Here is a 12,963-nt window from a genome sequence, read left to right as displayed (position 1 = left end):
TGTTAAAATGGATGATACCTACTAGCTAACACAATGTGAGCATTTAAACTCAGATGTGTATGTGTATGTGTGTGTTTGTGTGTGTGCATGCGTGTGTGTTGGTCCTGTTAGCAAGCCAGTAAGCCAATAAAACCCACAACCAAGAGGAGCCCTGCAGAGAGGAGGAGACACAGCAGAGAATCAGATGTGAAGGTCGCTCAGGATTTACCTGCTTTGTGCACCTTAAGCCAGAAAGCGTTTTCTGACTTGCCTACAAAGTTTGAGGCGCGACACCAGAACTTCCCAGCGTCTTTCTCTGTCACGTTGGACAGTTTCAACTTACTGTGGGCCTCAGTGTGTTTACTGACCACACTCTGTAAAAGGAAAATTGAGAGGCACAGTGAGGCCTTTACAACAAATTCCGGCAGGAACACATGAAGAGAACACGACCTGGACAACAAACACACATACACTCATATACTGCAAGCAGGTGACAAACTGCAACTTTACTTACATTCCTATATTTTCCTTTTATCATCCTACACTCAGTGGACACTTAGGTACAGTTTTCTTTTCATGTCATATGTGGTTGTCACAGTATAAGGGCCATAATACAGTAGAATACACAATATATAGAAACTTATATATGTACAATAGAAATGGATGAACTAAGCAGAGGAAACGCTCTGTTACTTGTATATCGCTCTTTCTTTCCACCTTTCTTTTCTTTCACTTTCAGGTGTAGGCTTAACCAATGTTTATCCTCTTCACTTTTCTTCTTCTTGACTACTTCTCACTGCTAACACTTGTTTGATTCAGGAAATTGTTTTTATTTTTTGGGAATTACATAATGCATGGAGCTAGCTAGAGCCTGAATGCTATTAGCTTAGCTTATATCATGTAAAAACCAAAACAATGTTGTTTCATTTCTGTATTGAGTACAGATTAAACGAGTGAGATTTACCTTGTTAACCAGTGAACTTTGTAAAAGGCTGGTAGGTTTATTTTATTAATTTTGGACTTTATGCTAAACTAAGATAACCGCCATTGGCTCTCGCTACACTTACTGGAGAGGTGTCAATCCTCTCATCTAAGATGCAACATGCAAGTGAATGAGTGTTTTTCCAAAATATAAAAGTATCGTATAAAGTAAAAAAATGAATGTTTCTGGTAATTGACTGTTTTACTTTTGCTTTGGAAAACTGGACAAACAGACACACACACTTAAACTGCACGTCAAGTGAAGCGGGATGTCTGAGAGATTAAAAGCATAATGTCAAACCTTTAAGATCACACACACACACACTCATACACACTCATACACACCGTACATTACATACACAGTAACACATGCTGTCGATTGGTATATTAAAGGCATTTCAGTGTGTCAATCTTCCCAGAGTGTGTACGCTGCGTGCATGAACACACACTCACACACACATTGCTTGTGATGGGCTCTCCAGTAGAGAAGCTGCTGATGAATAATTAAACGGGCAAAGCACATAAAGGGGGAAAACATATCATGTTTTATGGTTGCTTAATGAACATCCAGGGCCCGGCTCCAGACGCCTCCCTCTCCCTCCCCACGCCGGGGCGAGTCGCTCATCGTTAACTCTTTTTCCAGGCATCAAAAGAGTGATTCAGGCATTTCTCAAACAGAAAAAAAAAAAAACATGCATGACCCCCCCCCCACCCTCAGCTGTATTTAACTCCTACAGTATATACCACACATGAGATGTCGCAAAGAGTTTGAATGAACTGTGGTGGGGCCCGAAAGAGAGACAGAGCGAGAGAGAGAGAGAGAGAGAGAGAGAGAGAGAGAGGCACACACAGATCTCAGTAAATACTGTTTCAATTATGTGGTAGTCGAAAATAGAGCGTGGAGCCGCGGTCTGGGCTGACAGGCTCGCTTGCCCCCTCTCTTTCTTTCTGTTGGCCTGTCTCTCTCCTCCTCTTTCTCTCCATTTCTCCCGCCTTCTCGTCTCTCTATCTTCCCTCTTTTTTCTCTCCCTCTGACACTTCCATATTCTCTCCTTTCAGACGGGCTCCTCGTTACAATAAATGTGACGGCAACTTATTGATATCATGTTTGAGTCAGAGCTCGAGTCCCTTTTCTGTAACTGTAATCTTACTAAGTGAGAGCTGGAGACGTTTCTGCTGAGGTCTGAATCAAACTCTGTCACATGAACACGACGGCCTCAACACACAAACTGAGACAGATATTAAATGGACGTGGCTGAGCCCTCGTTAAAGGAACATTTAATCAGTGAGCTTTGATGCCGGTAGCCATATCTTGTTTGTACTACCCTAAGCTAAGCTAACAGGCTGCTGGTTGTAGCTTCATATTCGCGGCGCAGATGTGCGAGTGGTAACAATCTTCTCATCTGACTCTTGGCAAGAAAGTGAATAAATGTATTTTAAATGTACTTTAAGTTGTGGAGCTTTTTGTAATGTCACATCACTTTTCATGTGTTTTCATTGATCTTTTTCTCCATTGCATCGTGGGGCAAAAGAGGGTAAAACCCTTCTGAAACCACAATAATAATGAAACTATCACTGTCAACTGGTCATAATATAAATATACTCAATTCTCTATCGAATAAATGATTAAAAAAATAATTTGAAAATTTGTTATGGGCGAATCTGGAGATGAGCGTGAGCCGTACTCATGATGGTTATTAATCTGAACTGCTAAATAATCCATCATCGATGCAGCGCGGTGCGGCATTGAGATTCTGAGAACACTCTTCTGTCTTGATATCATTATTTTTCAACTCACTGCTGAATAAAGTTGACTGAAATTTAAAATCACAAAATCCAGCACTCCAAGAAATAGATGAAGTCAGCAGGGTTACATATTCCATGTCGGTCTCCTGTCACTCTCTCTGTTTCTATCTCCCTCCCTTTTCTTCTCTCTCCTCTCTCTCTCTCGTCTCCCTGCCTCTCTCACCCTCCCCCCCTTACTCATTCCCTATAAGTCTCTTGCCCTCCATCTTCACCCACCACTCTGTCACACATTCTCTCTCTCTCTTTCTCTCTCTCTCTCTTCCTGCTGACTTTGCCCTTCCTTGTGTTCCTCCACTCATTTTTTCCATGGCTTTTTTGGGTGCCTCTTCCCTCTTTCCTCTCTCCTCCTCCTCCAAACCACGCGACGCAGCACATCTGACGGCAGCGGCGGTTAACAGAGCCCGTCTCTCTCTCTCTGCCGCCACCACAGCAGTTAACTTAGTCCAAACCAGATGTTTTTATTCCCTCGCTCTCTCTAGAGGCAGAAAAAAAAAAAAGAAAAGGGGGAGGGGGGCAAACGAGAAAGCAAGGGGCCTTCTTGGTTTTTTTCGATGGGAGTCTTCCTCTCTTCACCCCAAATAAAAAAAACACGCCTCACAGTGGGTTTAGGGTGTTGTCCTCTCTTGGTGAGGAATGCTTTCTGCTCTATTCTTGAACGCCAACACCGCTGCCTGGGGGAGGCGAGGAGAGAGAGACCTCCAGGAGCTGCTCTTTAACGGGAGCAAACTCTCCTCAGATTATCTGACCACTTCCCCTGCTGCGTTTACTTAACCTTTATCTCACGAGGGAGCTCTTGTGATTGAGAATCATTTAAAAAAACAAAAAAACTGTAACGAGATGCAGAATCGGAGCGACCGAGAAGGCTGCAGACAAACCAAACACAAAACTTACAGTACAAGTGAACAGTTTGAACCAAACACGCTTACACTCAGAGTATCAGTGACTAATTAACCTGGAGATACAAGTCAGGTAGAGAGCACCTATGACAGTCCTGCATTTCACTTGATGTGTAACTGAAGAATTAATCCCCAAACAATGACGCAACAAGATGCATCATCAAGTTTCATTAAGGTGGGATCGCCGCTGTGGCAGGTTTGGCATCAAAAGGTTTCGAATGATCGTCTTTAATAAGAATTTATGCTTTTGTCATGAGGTATTATTTTATCTGTTTGTTTCCTTTATCTTTCTCTTAGAAACCTCAAGAGTTCAGTTGTTTTCATTCATCTGTAAGTAAAGATAAAAATTTAGTCATCAGGGCTGTGGACATAAGAGCTAAAAGGCTTCATCAGATCAGCTCGTGTTTTCAACTTCACGCAGAGATTGTTGATCTGAAAGCGATGTCAGAGGAATCTCAGTAATGTTAGATGAGTGTAGATTTTAAGATTTGCAGGGAAAACCTTCTACTTGTGTTTCCTGTCAATTCAATAAATGTGAACACATTTAATTTGGAATAACATGACCTAAAATATCAGATTCTTTCTCAATTATAATAAATAAAACAATAATTATGTTTTCATACATCTGCATGTTCAATCATTGGTCAGCTGTACTCCTGATTAAATGTCATTGGTTTTTGTAGCTGCTGTTTACAGACATGCTCTGAAGAGACATGAATCCATTTTGGCTGGTAACAGATTCATAATGTTGGTAATTTGATATATTTGGTTTATTTTCCTGCCCTAATTATATATAATTAAAGCCGCATTATTACTTCAGGTTTATAACAAATGTCCTGAGCTATTAATCAGTTCCTGTGTTGGACGCTTCCACAGAAAGAAAATTGGAACACCTGAAAGGATAAACACAAATCCACCTTTAATTATGATTTCATTTAATTTGATCCACCTTCACCAGCTGCCGATCATCCCGCAGGCCAACACTGGAATAAAAAAGCTGCTGCGTATCATCTCTTTGAGTTTTGTCGAAACTGCAGCGGTGCAGGTGCCGCGTTTCAGAACCTGCACTGTGATTTACAGTGATATCATTAAGTTAATGAGCGTACGTTTTTCTGTTCGCTGCAGAAAGTCCGTAACGAAGGTGTAGAGTCGGAGGAATGAGCTGGTCAATTATACGCTGCGGTGAAAAAAAAAAAAAAAGCCTGTGGGCCCCCGAAGACCCACCTACTGTAAAAACTCATTAAATAAGACATTTAGGAGAGATTAATTATGAGTCAAATTATCGTAGGCTGAAATCTACTCCAGGCAAAACTGACTCATTAGAGATGTGAAACAGAGCGTCAGGCAGCACACCCACCTTCAGGATGTTGACGTAGGGAACGCCATCATGGCCGTAGCGACTGCCGTTGACCTCGATATGTTTCAGCCACTGGATGTGCGGCTGGGCGTCGCTGTAGACCTTACAGTGGAACTCCACGTCGCTGCCCACCTCCACCGTCTGATTGGCTGGCAGGCCCGCTTGAAGGATGGGCCTGTGAGGGGAGCGCTCTGAGAGAGGGAGAGAGAGAGAGGGAGAGAGAGTGCAGAGTCATGAGCACAAGTCATGCATGGGAATGATTTGCTGCAGGAAAGGTAGTTTTAAAAAATCATTTTTTCCCCCAATCAACAGCTCTTGTGGGGTTTTTTAAACCACTTGTGAATGGTAATTTATTCGTTGTTTACACAGAAGCAGAAGTGAAAGTAAATGTTTCCGTGGTGTTTACCTAGCACATCCAGCTGGTAGGTGTGGGTGATGGCGCCGTACTTGTTCTCAACCACGCAGGTGTAGTTTCCCCGGTCTGATGGCACGGCGCTCTCCATCACCAGACTCCACTGCTGGTGTCTCAGCTGGGGGGGGGGGGGGGGGGCAGAGAGGAGGGAGGGAGGGGAGGAAGAGTCAGAACACACGATACTGAACCTATTTGAAGAAATGTCAGGGGGAGTTTGGTCTCATTTGTCGGCCTGATAGACAAGCAACAAAAGATTAATTTAATATATTCTTGTTTGTGAGGACAGCCTTTATTGATCACCTGTCACCTGCACAAGAAAACTGAAGAAGAAGAATAAGAAGAAATTGCAGTTAAGGTGTGAATATAAATTCAGCCCAGTCACAAACTAAAGCTCAAATAGAGACAAACTCCCGGCTCACAAACAGACGTTTCCTCTATTTGTACAAATGAAGTGGGTGAGCGCCCTGTCCAGAGAGAGCAGTCAGATCTGCTCCTTCCTTTGATATCCTCTGGTATAAAACATCGCAGAGCGGGCAGGATGGTAAACAAGAGCGTGCCGTGTGCAGCGGCATGTTTACTGAGGTGCAAACCCCCTTTTGAGCAAACATTTAAAACAGTAATACAACTCAAAGCTCCTTTCATTAATTGCATACAGCTTGATGCAGAGCAGACGTGATTAGCAGAAAACAATCTTCTGACGTGGTGTAAACGTCTTGATGGGAAACAGTTCTGTGTGCCCGCAGCACCATGTATCACGGGGCGAGACTGTCGCCTAACTTGAAGCTTAAATTTTCCTTGTTTAGCTTATGCTAGCAGGCGACAGAAGAGTTGTGGCGAGTTGGAAAGCTTCTGGTTGCTTTGCAAAGCAGATACGAGAGATATCAAAAAGGACCAGTGGTGAGCTAAGAACAGATTTCCAACTGCCTGCTTCGCCTCAGAGCAGAGATGAAGAGGGAGGAGCTGCGTCACGGTGTCCAAGATGCCGCGAACAGAGACAGGTGCCAGAACCTGCGGCTAACCGGCCCGAGGGGGAAGATAGAAAACAGGAAACCGACATAATGTGTGTGTGTGTGTGTGGGAGCTCATATTTGAAGTCTTGGGGATCTAATTGGACGGGACACAGTTGCAATGAATACAGGAGAGAAAAACAGAAACAAAGAGGAGGTTGAAAGTTGGTAGTTTCCCCCGACATTACGACAGCGGAGAAGAGGAGAAAGTTGCACCTTCTTGTCTCCAGCTCAGCTGCTTCTTCCATGGAGGAAGAAAAGAATGAAGTTTGCAAAAAAAAATAAATAAAAACAACACAAACAAATGAATAATGTTTTAAGACTGTGCAAGATGACATGAAGAAATAGGACGGGGTAAAGCGCTAATGGCTTCACAAGGTGCTAAACAATGATGGCAAGAGCCTTAAGAACCGAACACCACAGTGTCAGTTAAACTAATTGAAATGATGATATAAAGAAGAGAGAGCTGGGGGAAGTCAAAGCCTTCTCTTCTCTTCTCTTCTCTTCTCTCTGCAGTGATTCAGGATTTCTTCTTCTTCTTCTTTTTTTTTTTTTTGCACCTCTGAAATTGGTTCCACTGTGCCAGTCAAAAGCAATCCATCCCTGGAGAGTCGAAGGGTAAATTTTGCGCAGTAATTCAAACCAGGTGTGGGCTGGATGGCGGCAGCAGCAGACAGATACTAACTTGACAGATTCAGAAGCTCAGAGGGCGGAGCGAGCGAGCGGGCTCCGCGCGGCGAGGCGAGAACAGAGAAACCTGCTACGCATCGATAGGCAGAAGCCTCCGCGGGCCAAGAGGGACGACCCTGCGCAGTTTAAGTGGAAACATGCGCTCCAGACGCCGCCGCTGCTGCCGCTCACTGCTCCGCTGCTGCGAGACGAGCACAAAGTGAACTCCTCCGAGAAGAGGTCAGAATTACTAAAGACGGCAGCGGGTGATGTCAACAAGGAGGCTTTTCAGGGTGGAACACTTAACATCACCTGCGTAGGAAAATGTGCCGACCCAGAGAGGGCTGAGTGTTTTCACAAACGTTTAACCCCACGCGTTTAGGTAACCGGCCAGCCATTCACACAATGTATATATTTGTAGGTCGAGGATCACACTCCTCCTCCTCCTCCTCCTCCTCCTTCTCCCTCTGTCTCACAGTATACACTCCTTGACTCTCTCTCTCTCTCTCTCTTGGAGGCGCATGCGGAAAATAATGTAACAGTGTAAATATTATGCCTGTGTGTGCTTTTTGCAGTTGCATGGTAACATAGACCAGGCTGCCTGCTCGACGCTGGCAAATGGTTTTTCAGAGCGGCTGGCTCCACCCCGTCTACCCCTCTCAGAGCCGAGGAGTCAAACTGGAGTCAATGGCTGCTCTCATGAGCAGATGAGTGACGCCTTGTGCTGCGGTCGCTGAGCAGAGAGGAGGGGGAAGAAGAAGAAAAAACTCAACTAAACTAAACTGCAGTGCACAAGGAGTTAAGTTAAAAAAGGTGGCAGAATACGAGCAGAAGTCACAAACGAGCAGAGGCCAAGACCACCAACAGAAACAGCAAGATCAGAGTTATGGCCTTTATTTACGTCCTCGTTTCATAATAACCAGGGAAAGTACCTCTGCTTTAGTCCTGCACTTCTGTTGAGCTTCTGTTACTTTGAAGTATTTTAATCTCAGACGGGGACTTTCTGTTCTTTCTATTATGTTTCAAGAGACGAATACTTTATTTTTCCCTCCTCTACCTCCTTTATCTGACAGCTGTAGTTACTGTGCAGATTCTCTGATTTTACACGTTTAAAGCGGCTGTTGAAGCATCTTGTCACTTTGAAGAAGAAAATAAATAAATCACAGTTTAGTTTCAGCTCAATCAGACACGAATGTTTGACACAGTCCACAGATATATGATACATGTAATCTTCATCTGAAACTGGAGATACGAGATTGATAACCTGTGCAGATTTACGTCTTGTTTTGTATCTTTGTTTTTGGAGATTTTGATTATTTCACATTGTTATTATTATTTACCTATTTTTATGGCAGTTTTATAATGAAAAATTCACAATGAGTCTGTTTTTTTTTTTTTTTACTTTTAACCTTTTAAAAGAAGAAATATTCCTGCTCACACACTCGAGGGATTTGCTGTTGTACTGTTGCTTTACTTGGTCTGATACGACCAGTAGCTTATGGCGGTGAATGTTTGCTCATGTTAGAAAACTTTAACTTTTAACACCAAAGTTAACAGGTATAAGCAGGTTAAAAATTCGGCGACTGAGTGCAGAGCAGCTGCGGTGTCTCCGGGTTTTAACAGCACCGTGCTGGACAGGTGACAGGTGTGTTTACAGCGTCTGCGCTCTGAAAGATGTTACAGCAGGAAACGGGGTGAAAAATGAACGTGTTCACTCGAGTGTTGATCGCAGCCGGAGCCGATAAAAACCCACGTCTACTGCAGAGTCATTTGACCCGGGTGTGAACGCCAATTGTACCATTTTCCATGGCTGACAAAAGCCTGATGTTAGCGGGTTTTCTGACCAGTGGAAAAGGGGCTGTAGTAATATTATGTAATCACCTTTAACTGAGTCACTAATTACACTACTATTACATTATGTTTTAACATGAACCATTATCCTGTACCTGTGGCACATTCAGCAACAGTTTGAAATACTGTTTCACTGTTTATAGCTGCATAAAGTGTGAATGACTGTTTCATAAGAGCAGGTTTCTAAGGCATCACACACTCACACTGAATTCATTGTTTATGGTTATCCTAAGCCCTGAGTGACATTTCTACTTTAATTTCCCTCCATTTTTTTCCCCCCTTGGCACATTTAATTATTTTCTCCATACATGCCACTTGCTTTTATTACCATGTTACACTGGCTAACCCCTGTTGAACCTGCAGCATTAGTCAGGAAACGTGATAATCCCATCCATTCCAATCATGCCGGATTCCAAACAGAATTAAATTATTAAGGAGCTTACATTAGAGTCATACGAGGCTTTAAAGGTTTTAGGGCTTTGGCCGTGGACCTACAGAAGGGCACAAGCCATGGGAATGGACAGGGAGTTTTACACTGCAAAAAGTGTCATCTGAAGGAGACTTTTAACCAAAATACAGAGGCTATGCACGAGGGGAAAGAGGACAGAGCAGTGACGTTGGATTTGTTTTTATTTCAGCAGTTTGTGCATGAAATATCTTGGGAGAAATAAAGTGATCTGCCTTATTTTAAGATATATTTGCCTTACAGAGTCTGCCATGGAAAACAGTGAAGTTACCTCACCCTACTGGCAGATTCCTTCAGTTATTTTAATCAAAACAAGAATTCAGGACTCGACTGCCAAATCAAGTGACTTGCAAAGATACAGACATTTTTTGCAGTGTGGCAGTTGTCTGAGAAAACACAGGAAGCGCTGCTCCCTTTATAGTCCAAACCCTCCGTCTTCACCTCGCAAAATAGCCCTGTCAGAACCAGCGGGGGCTAGTTACCAGAATTTATGACTGTGTCAGAGCGGACCAGTGGCCCGGATCTGTGCTACCGTCTAATTTGACCCACAGAGAAGGCGGAAACAGATAGAAGCGGCCCGAAGGGCTTGCTATTAAAGCTGGCAAAAGTTTGTGGGGCTGTTGACTGGGCTTGGCTCTACACACCACTGCATCAAAACAGAGGAGAAGATTGTAAAAGTGGAAGTGTGAAAGTTCAAAAGAGAAGAAAATGGGTCAGAAAACCAAATAAATAGGATAATCAGTCTTTTGATACCTGGGTGAAACGACAGGGGAGGAAAGTGAATTACCACGGCAGGTATTAAATTAAAAAGAGTCCAAAAATAATCTTGCAAAGTGTAGAAATTCCTATGTGGCCTGCAGGGACTCACAATCCAGGCTGTGTTAAAATCTGGACTGGAAAAACAAGGATTTAAAGTGCTTAAAGTCTTAAAAAGTAACAGTGTGGAGCCAGTTTAAGGGCCCTGCCTTGGAAACCTGTCAAAACAGGGATTGAAAAATCAGTTAAGCGCTGAGCGACCTGGACGGGGTGAAACACAATAATTACATTGTCAACTTTTGTCTCGCTTGTGCCGCAGCAGTTTAGCATGAGCACAATAAAATCCCTTCGGCCATATGTGGCAGCATACAACAGCATTGGTTTTGGCTGTCAAAGACTCAATAGGCTGGTGACACGCCCATCTCTCCCCACCTCCATCTGATGGCTCAATAGAGAGGTGAACTTTAACCTTTAGGCCCTGCCCGTCCATAATGGAGGAGGCTCCGAGCGCCACAGTTGTCTGGGAAGGCGCACAATGCTCCGGCACGTCTCCCCCGCTGGAATTTTATTTTTCCATTTTTACGAACGAGCCGCACATCCTATTAGCCGTTTCATTTAGTTTCAACAAACGCAACGTTTAGTGTCTCTGTGTCGCATTTCAATAGACGTACAAAGTGCTTCAGAGATAGAAGTGAATGTCAGAACGTCCTCCAATGGGCTCACGGCGAAGAAAATACAGGGAATATGTGTGTATAACTTACAGGTGTGTAGGACTGGATGTTAATGGGATCTGTGCTTTGAAGAGTGAAAATTATTCTGCAAATATTGACATTTTCATACTGCAGCTGCAGATAGATGGTATACTTTGCTGAACACAGGAATGTGAAGAGGCGCTCAGACCATTACAGACTGACTGAAAAAAAAAAGATTTTTATCCATGTCTATGAAGCATTATTCCCCTAAAGGAAGCTCATGTACACGAAATATCCTTGACAAACGAACCACAATAGAATCAGCTGTGGCCAGACAGAGAGGACATCTTCTTGGCATTACCTTTCTTATCTGGCAATACCATGACGACACAATCTCCCTATTTCAACTGCACAAGTGCAACTGCACGGCAGATCTTGGACGCACGGACTGTGTGGGAGTCTTCAAAAGCGCCTGCTGCTTCGGTTCGGGCTGACGTGGAATACAAATCAGAGGGTGTGGTGATTTGAAAAAAGAAATTCTCTCTTAGCCAGTCACATCACTGGTGAAACACTTGTGCCAATCACAAGTCTCGCACGACAACAACAGCAGCTCCACAAACGGAACGAGGCTCCTCCAGGAAATCATTGTCTGGATGGCGCCGAGCGGCACGAGCTGAACACACAGCCCCTCCGATCTGCAGCCAGAGGCAGATGGTGTGGGCTTCTTATTTAACTTCTACAATAATGATAGAAATATATCATTTAAGAAATGTTCGCACATCGATCCAAAGCTATTTCAGTTTTATTTCTACTCCATCCCCTGCTGCTGTAATCGGAAATCTCGCACCTAAACAACAGAACGCAGAGATGGTGTGTTGTAGGATTGTATGGGGGTTACTGTGCAGCAGCTTGGTGTCATTTGCACGTGATTTAATAAAGGCAAACACGGCGGACAGCCGTGCATAACGGCGCTGCTCTCTGGAGCGGGACTTCTCTTTATCGACACATGTCCCGCCGCGCTCAGACGGCTGCAGGGTTTAATGAACTGAGGGAGAAACTTTTCACACACAGGAAAATCAGCTGAGGACGGCAGAGACTGCAGGAATCTCTCACACTCATTTAGAGATAAGCGCATAATTTTTTATGCCGATTTCAGCGGCTGGGGAGTGATTAGTTAAAATGGTTTATTTGCATCTTTGCGCTGCCTCGTTAGAATGAACCTCCCACCTGTTCGCACCTCTCCTCCCACCGGTGCTCCGTGCGTTTGGCATCAAGAGTAGCACACAGCCAGGCAGGCAAAGCAAATTTCAAGGTCTGGAAACTGTTGGTGCTGCTGATAGAGCCGCCTCGAAGTCGATTTCCATTTTTCATTTAGTCTATTCTGGCCTGAAATATTAACTTTGGATCTTATTTTACCATTGAAGTACGTGCAGCTCTCATTCCAGACTTCCATTAACTCCACCTAAAAAAAGCATTAATCCCTGATTATACAGTCAAAGTTTTTTGTCTTTCTTCCAGGATGAGTGTCTCTCAGCAACATCTTATCCGGAGAAATTAAATATCACATCCAGCTTTAAAAAAGGTGAAATACTTTGCTCGTCACACAAACTCATCTTCAAGAATCCTCTCGACTCTGCTGATGCATGTTGGGAACGGGAGAACCAATTTGCCTTAAAGTGCCGTAATCTTTTGTCACATTTTGAGTGAACCTGATGAGACTGTATGGATCTCTTCATACTTTAGGACAGAAATGTGATTTTACGCCTGTGTGGAAGTCACTTGTTAAAATGGATGCCTTTAAGGAACAAAGGAGAACACGGCACGTCCCCAGAAATGCCACTTTCCAGCACTCCAGTGTGAAGACAGGAGGTGTGTTCGTAAGCTGGTAATGGACCTTAATGGTCCGCTCAGTCAGTGACTTCCTCTCACACCTCTGCAGATCTGAAGGCACTTAGAGTAAATGACACACGGCAGCGCTGAGCGGAGAGGACTCCGCTGTGCCGATCAGCGTGGATCAGTTAGCAGGTCAGCGCGCTGTCATAAGACACTCCCAGCCTCGAAAAAGACATGTGACAAAACCGTCCAAAAGAC

At 43.9% G+C, this 12,963-nt stretch overlaps 1 protein-coding gene across 6 annotated transcripts in view; it reads right to left on the bottom strand.

Moving 5' to 3' along the window:
- fgfr3 (fibroblast growth factor receptor 3) overlaps positions 1 to 12,963 on the bottom strand; it is an 81,756-nt gene that overhangs the window by 19,927 nt on the left and 48,866 nt on the right. For 3 of the 6 annotated variants that reach the window (XM_056393077.1, XM_056393079.1, XM_056393082.1), the window contains exons 6-8: positions 5,426 to 5,549; positions 5,020 to 5,210; positions 209 to 353 (exon numbers count right to left, since the gene is read on the bottom strand). In XM_056393077.1, the coding sequence (XP_056249052.1) occupies positions 209 to 353; positions 5,020 to 5,210; positions 5,426 to 5,549 (460 nt within the window). The remainder of the gene's footprint in view (positions 1 to 208; positions 354 to 5,019; positions 5,211 to 5,425; positions 5,550 to 12,963) is intronic. The other 3 variants (XM_056393076.1, XM_056393078.1, XM_056393081.1) reach the window with 1 other exon arrangement.

This window comes from Seriola aureovittata, chromosome 13 (assembly GCF_021018895.1).
Source record: "Seriola aureovittata isolate HTS-2021-v1 ecotype China chromosome 13, ASM2101889v1, whole genome shotgun sequence".
NCBI lineage: Eukaryota > Metazoa > Chordata > Actinopteri > Carangiformes > Carangidae > Seriola > Seriola aureovittata.
Note: the sequence above shows the minus strand (reverse complement) of the source record. Positions and strands in the feature narration are given on the sequence as shown.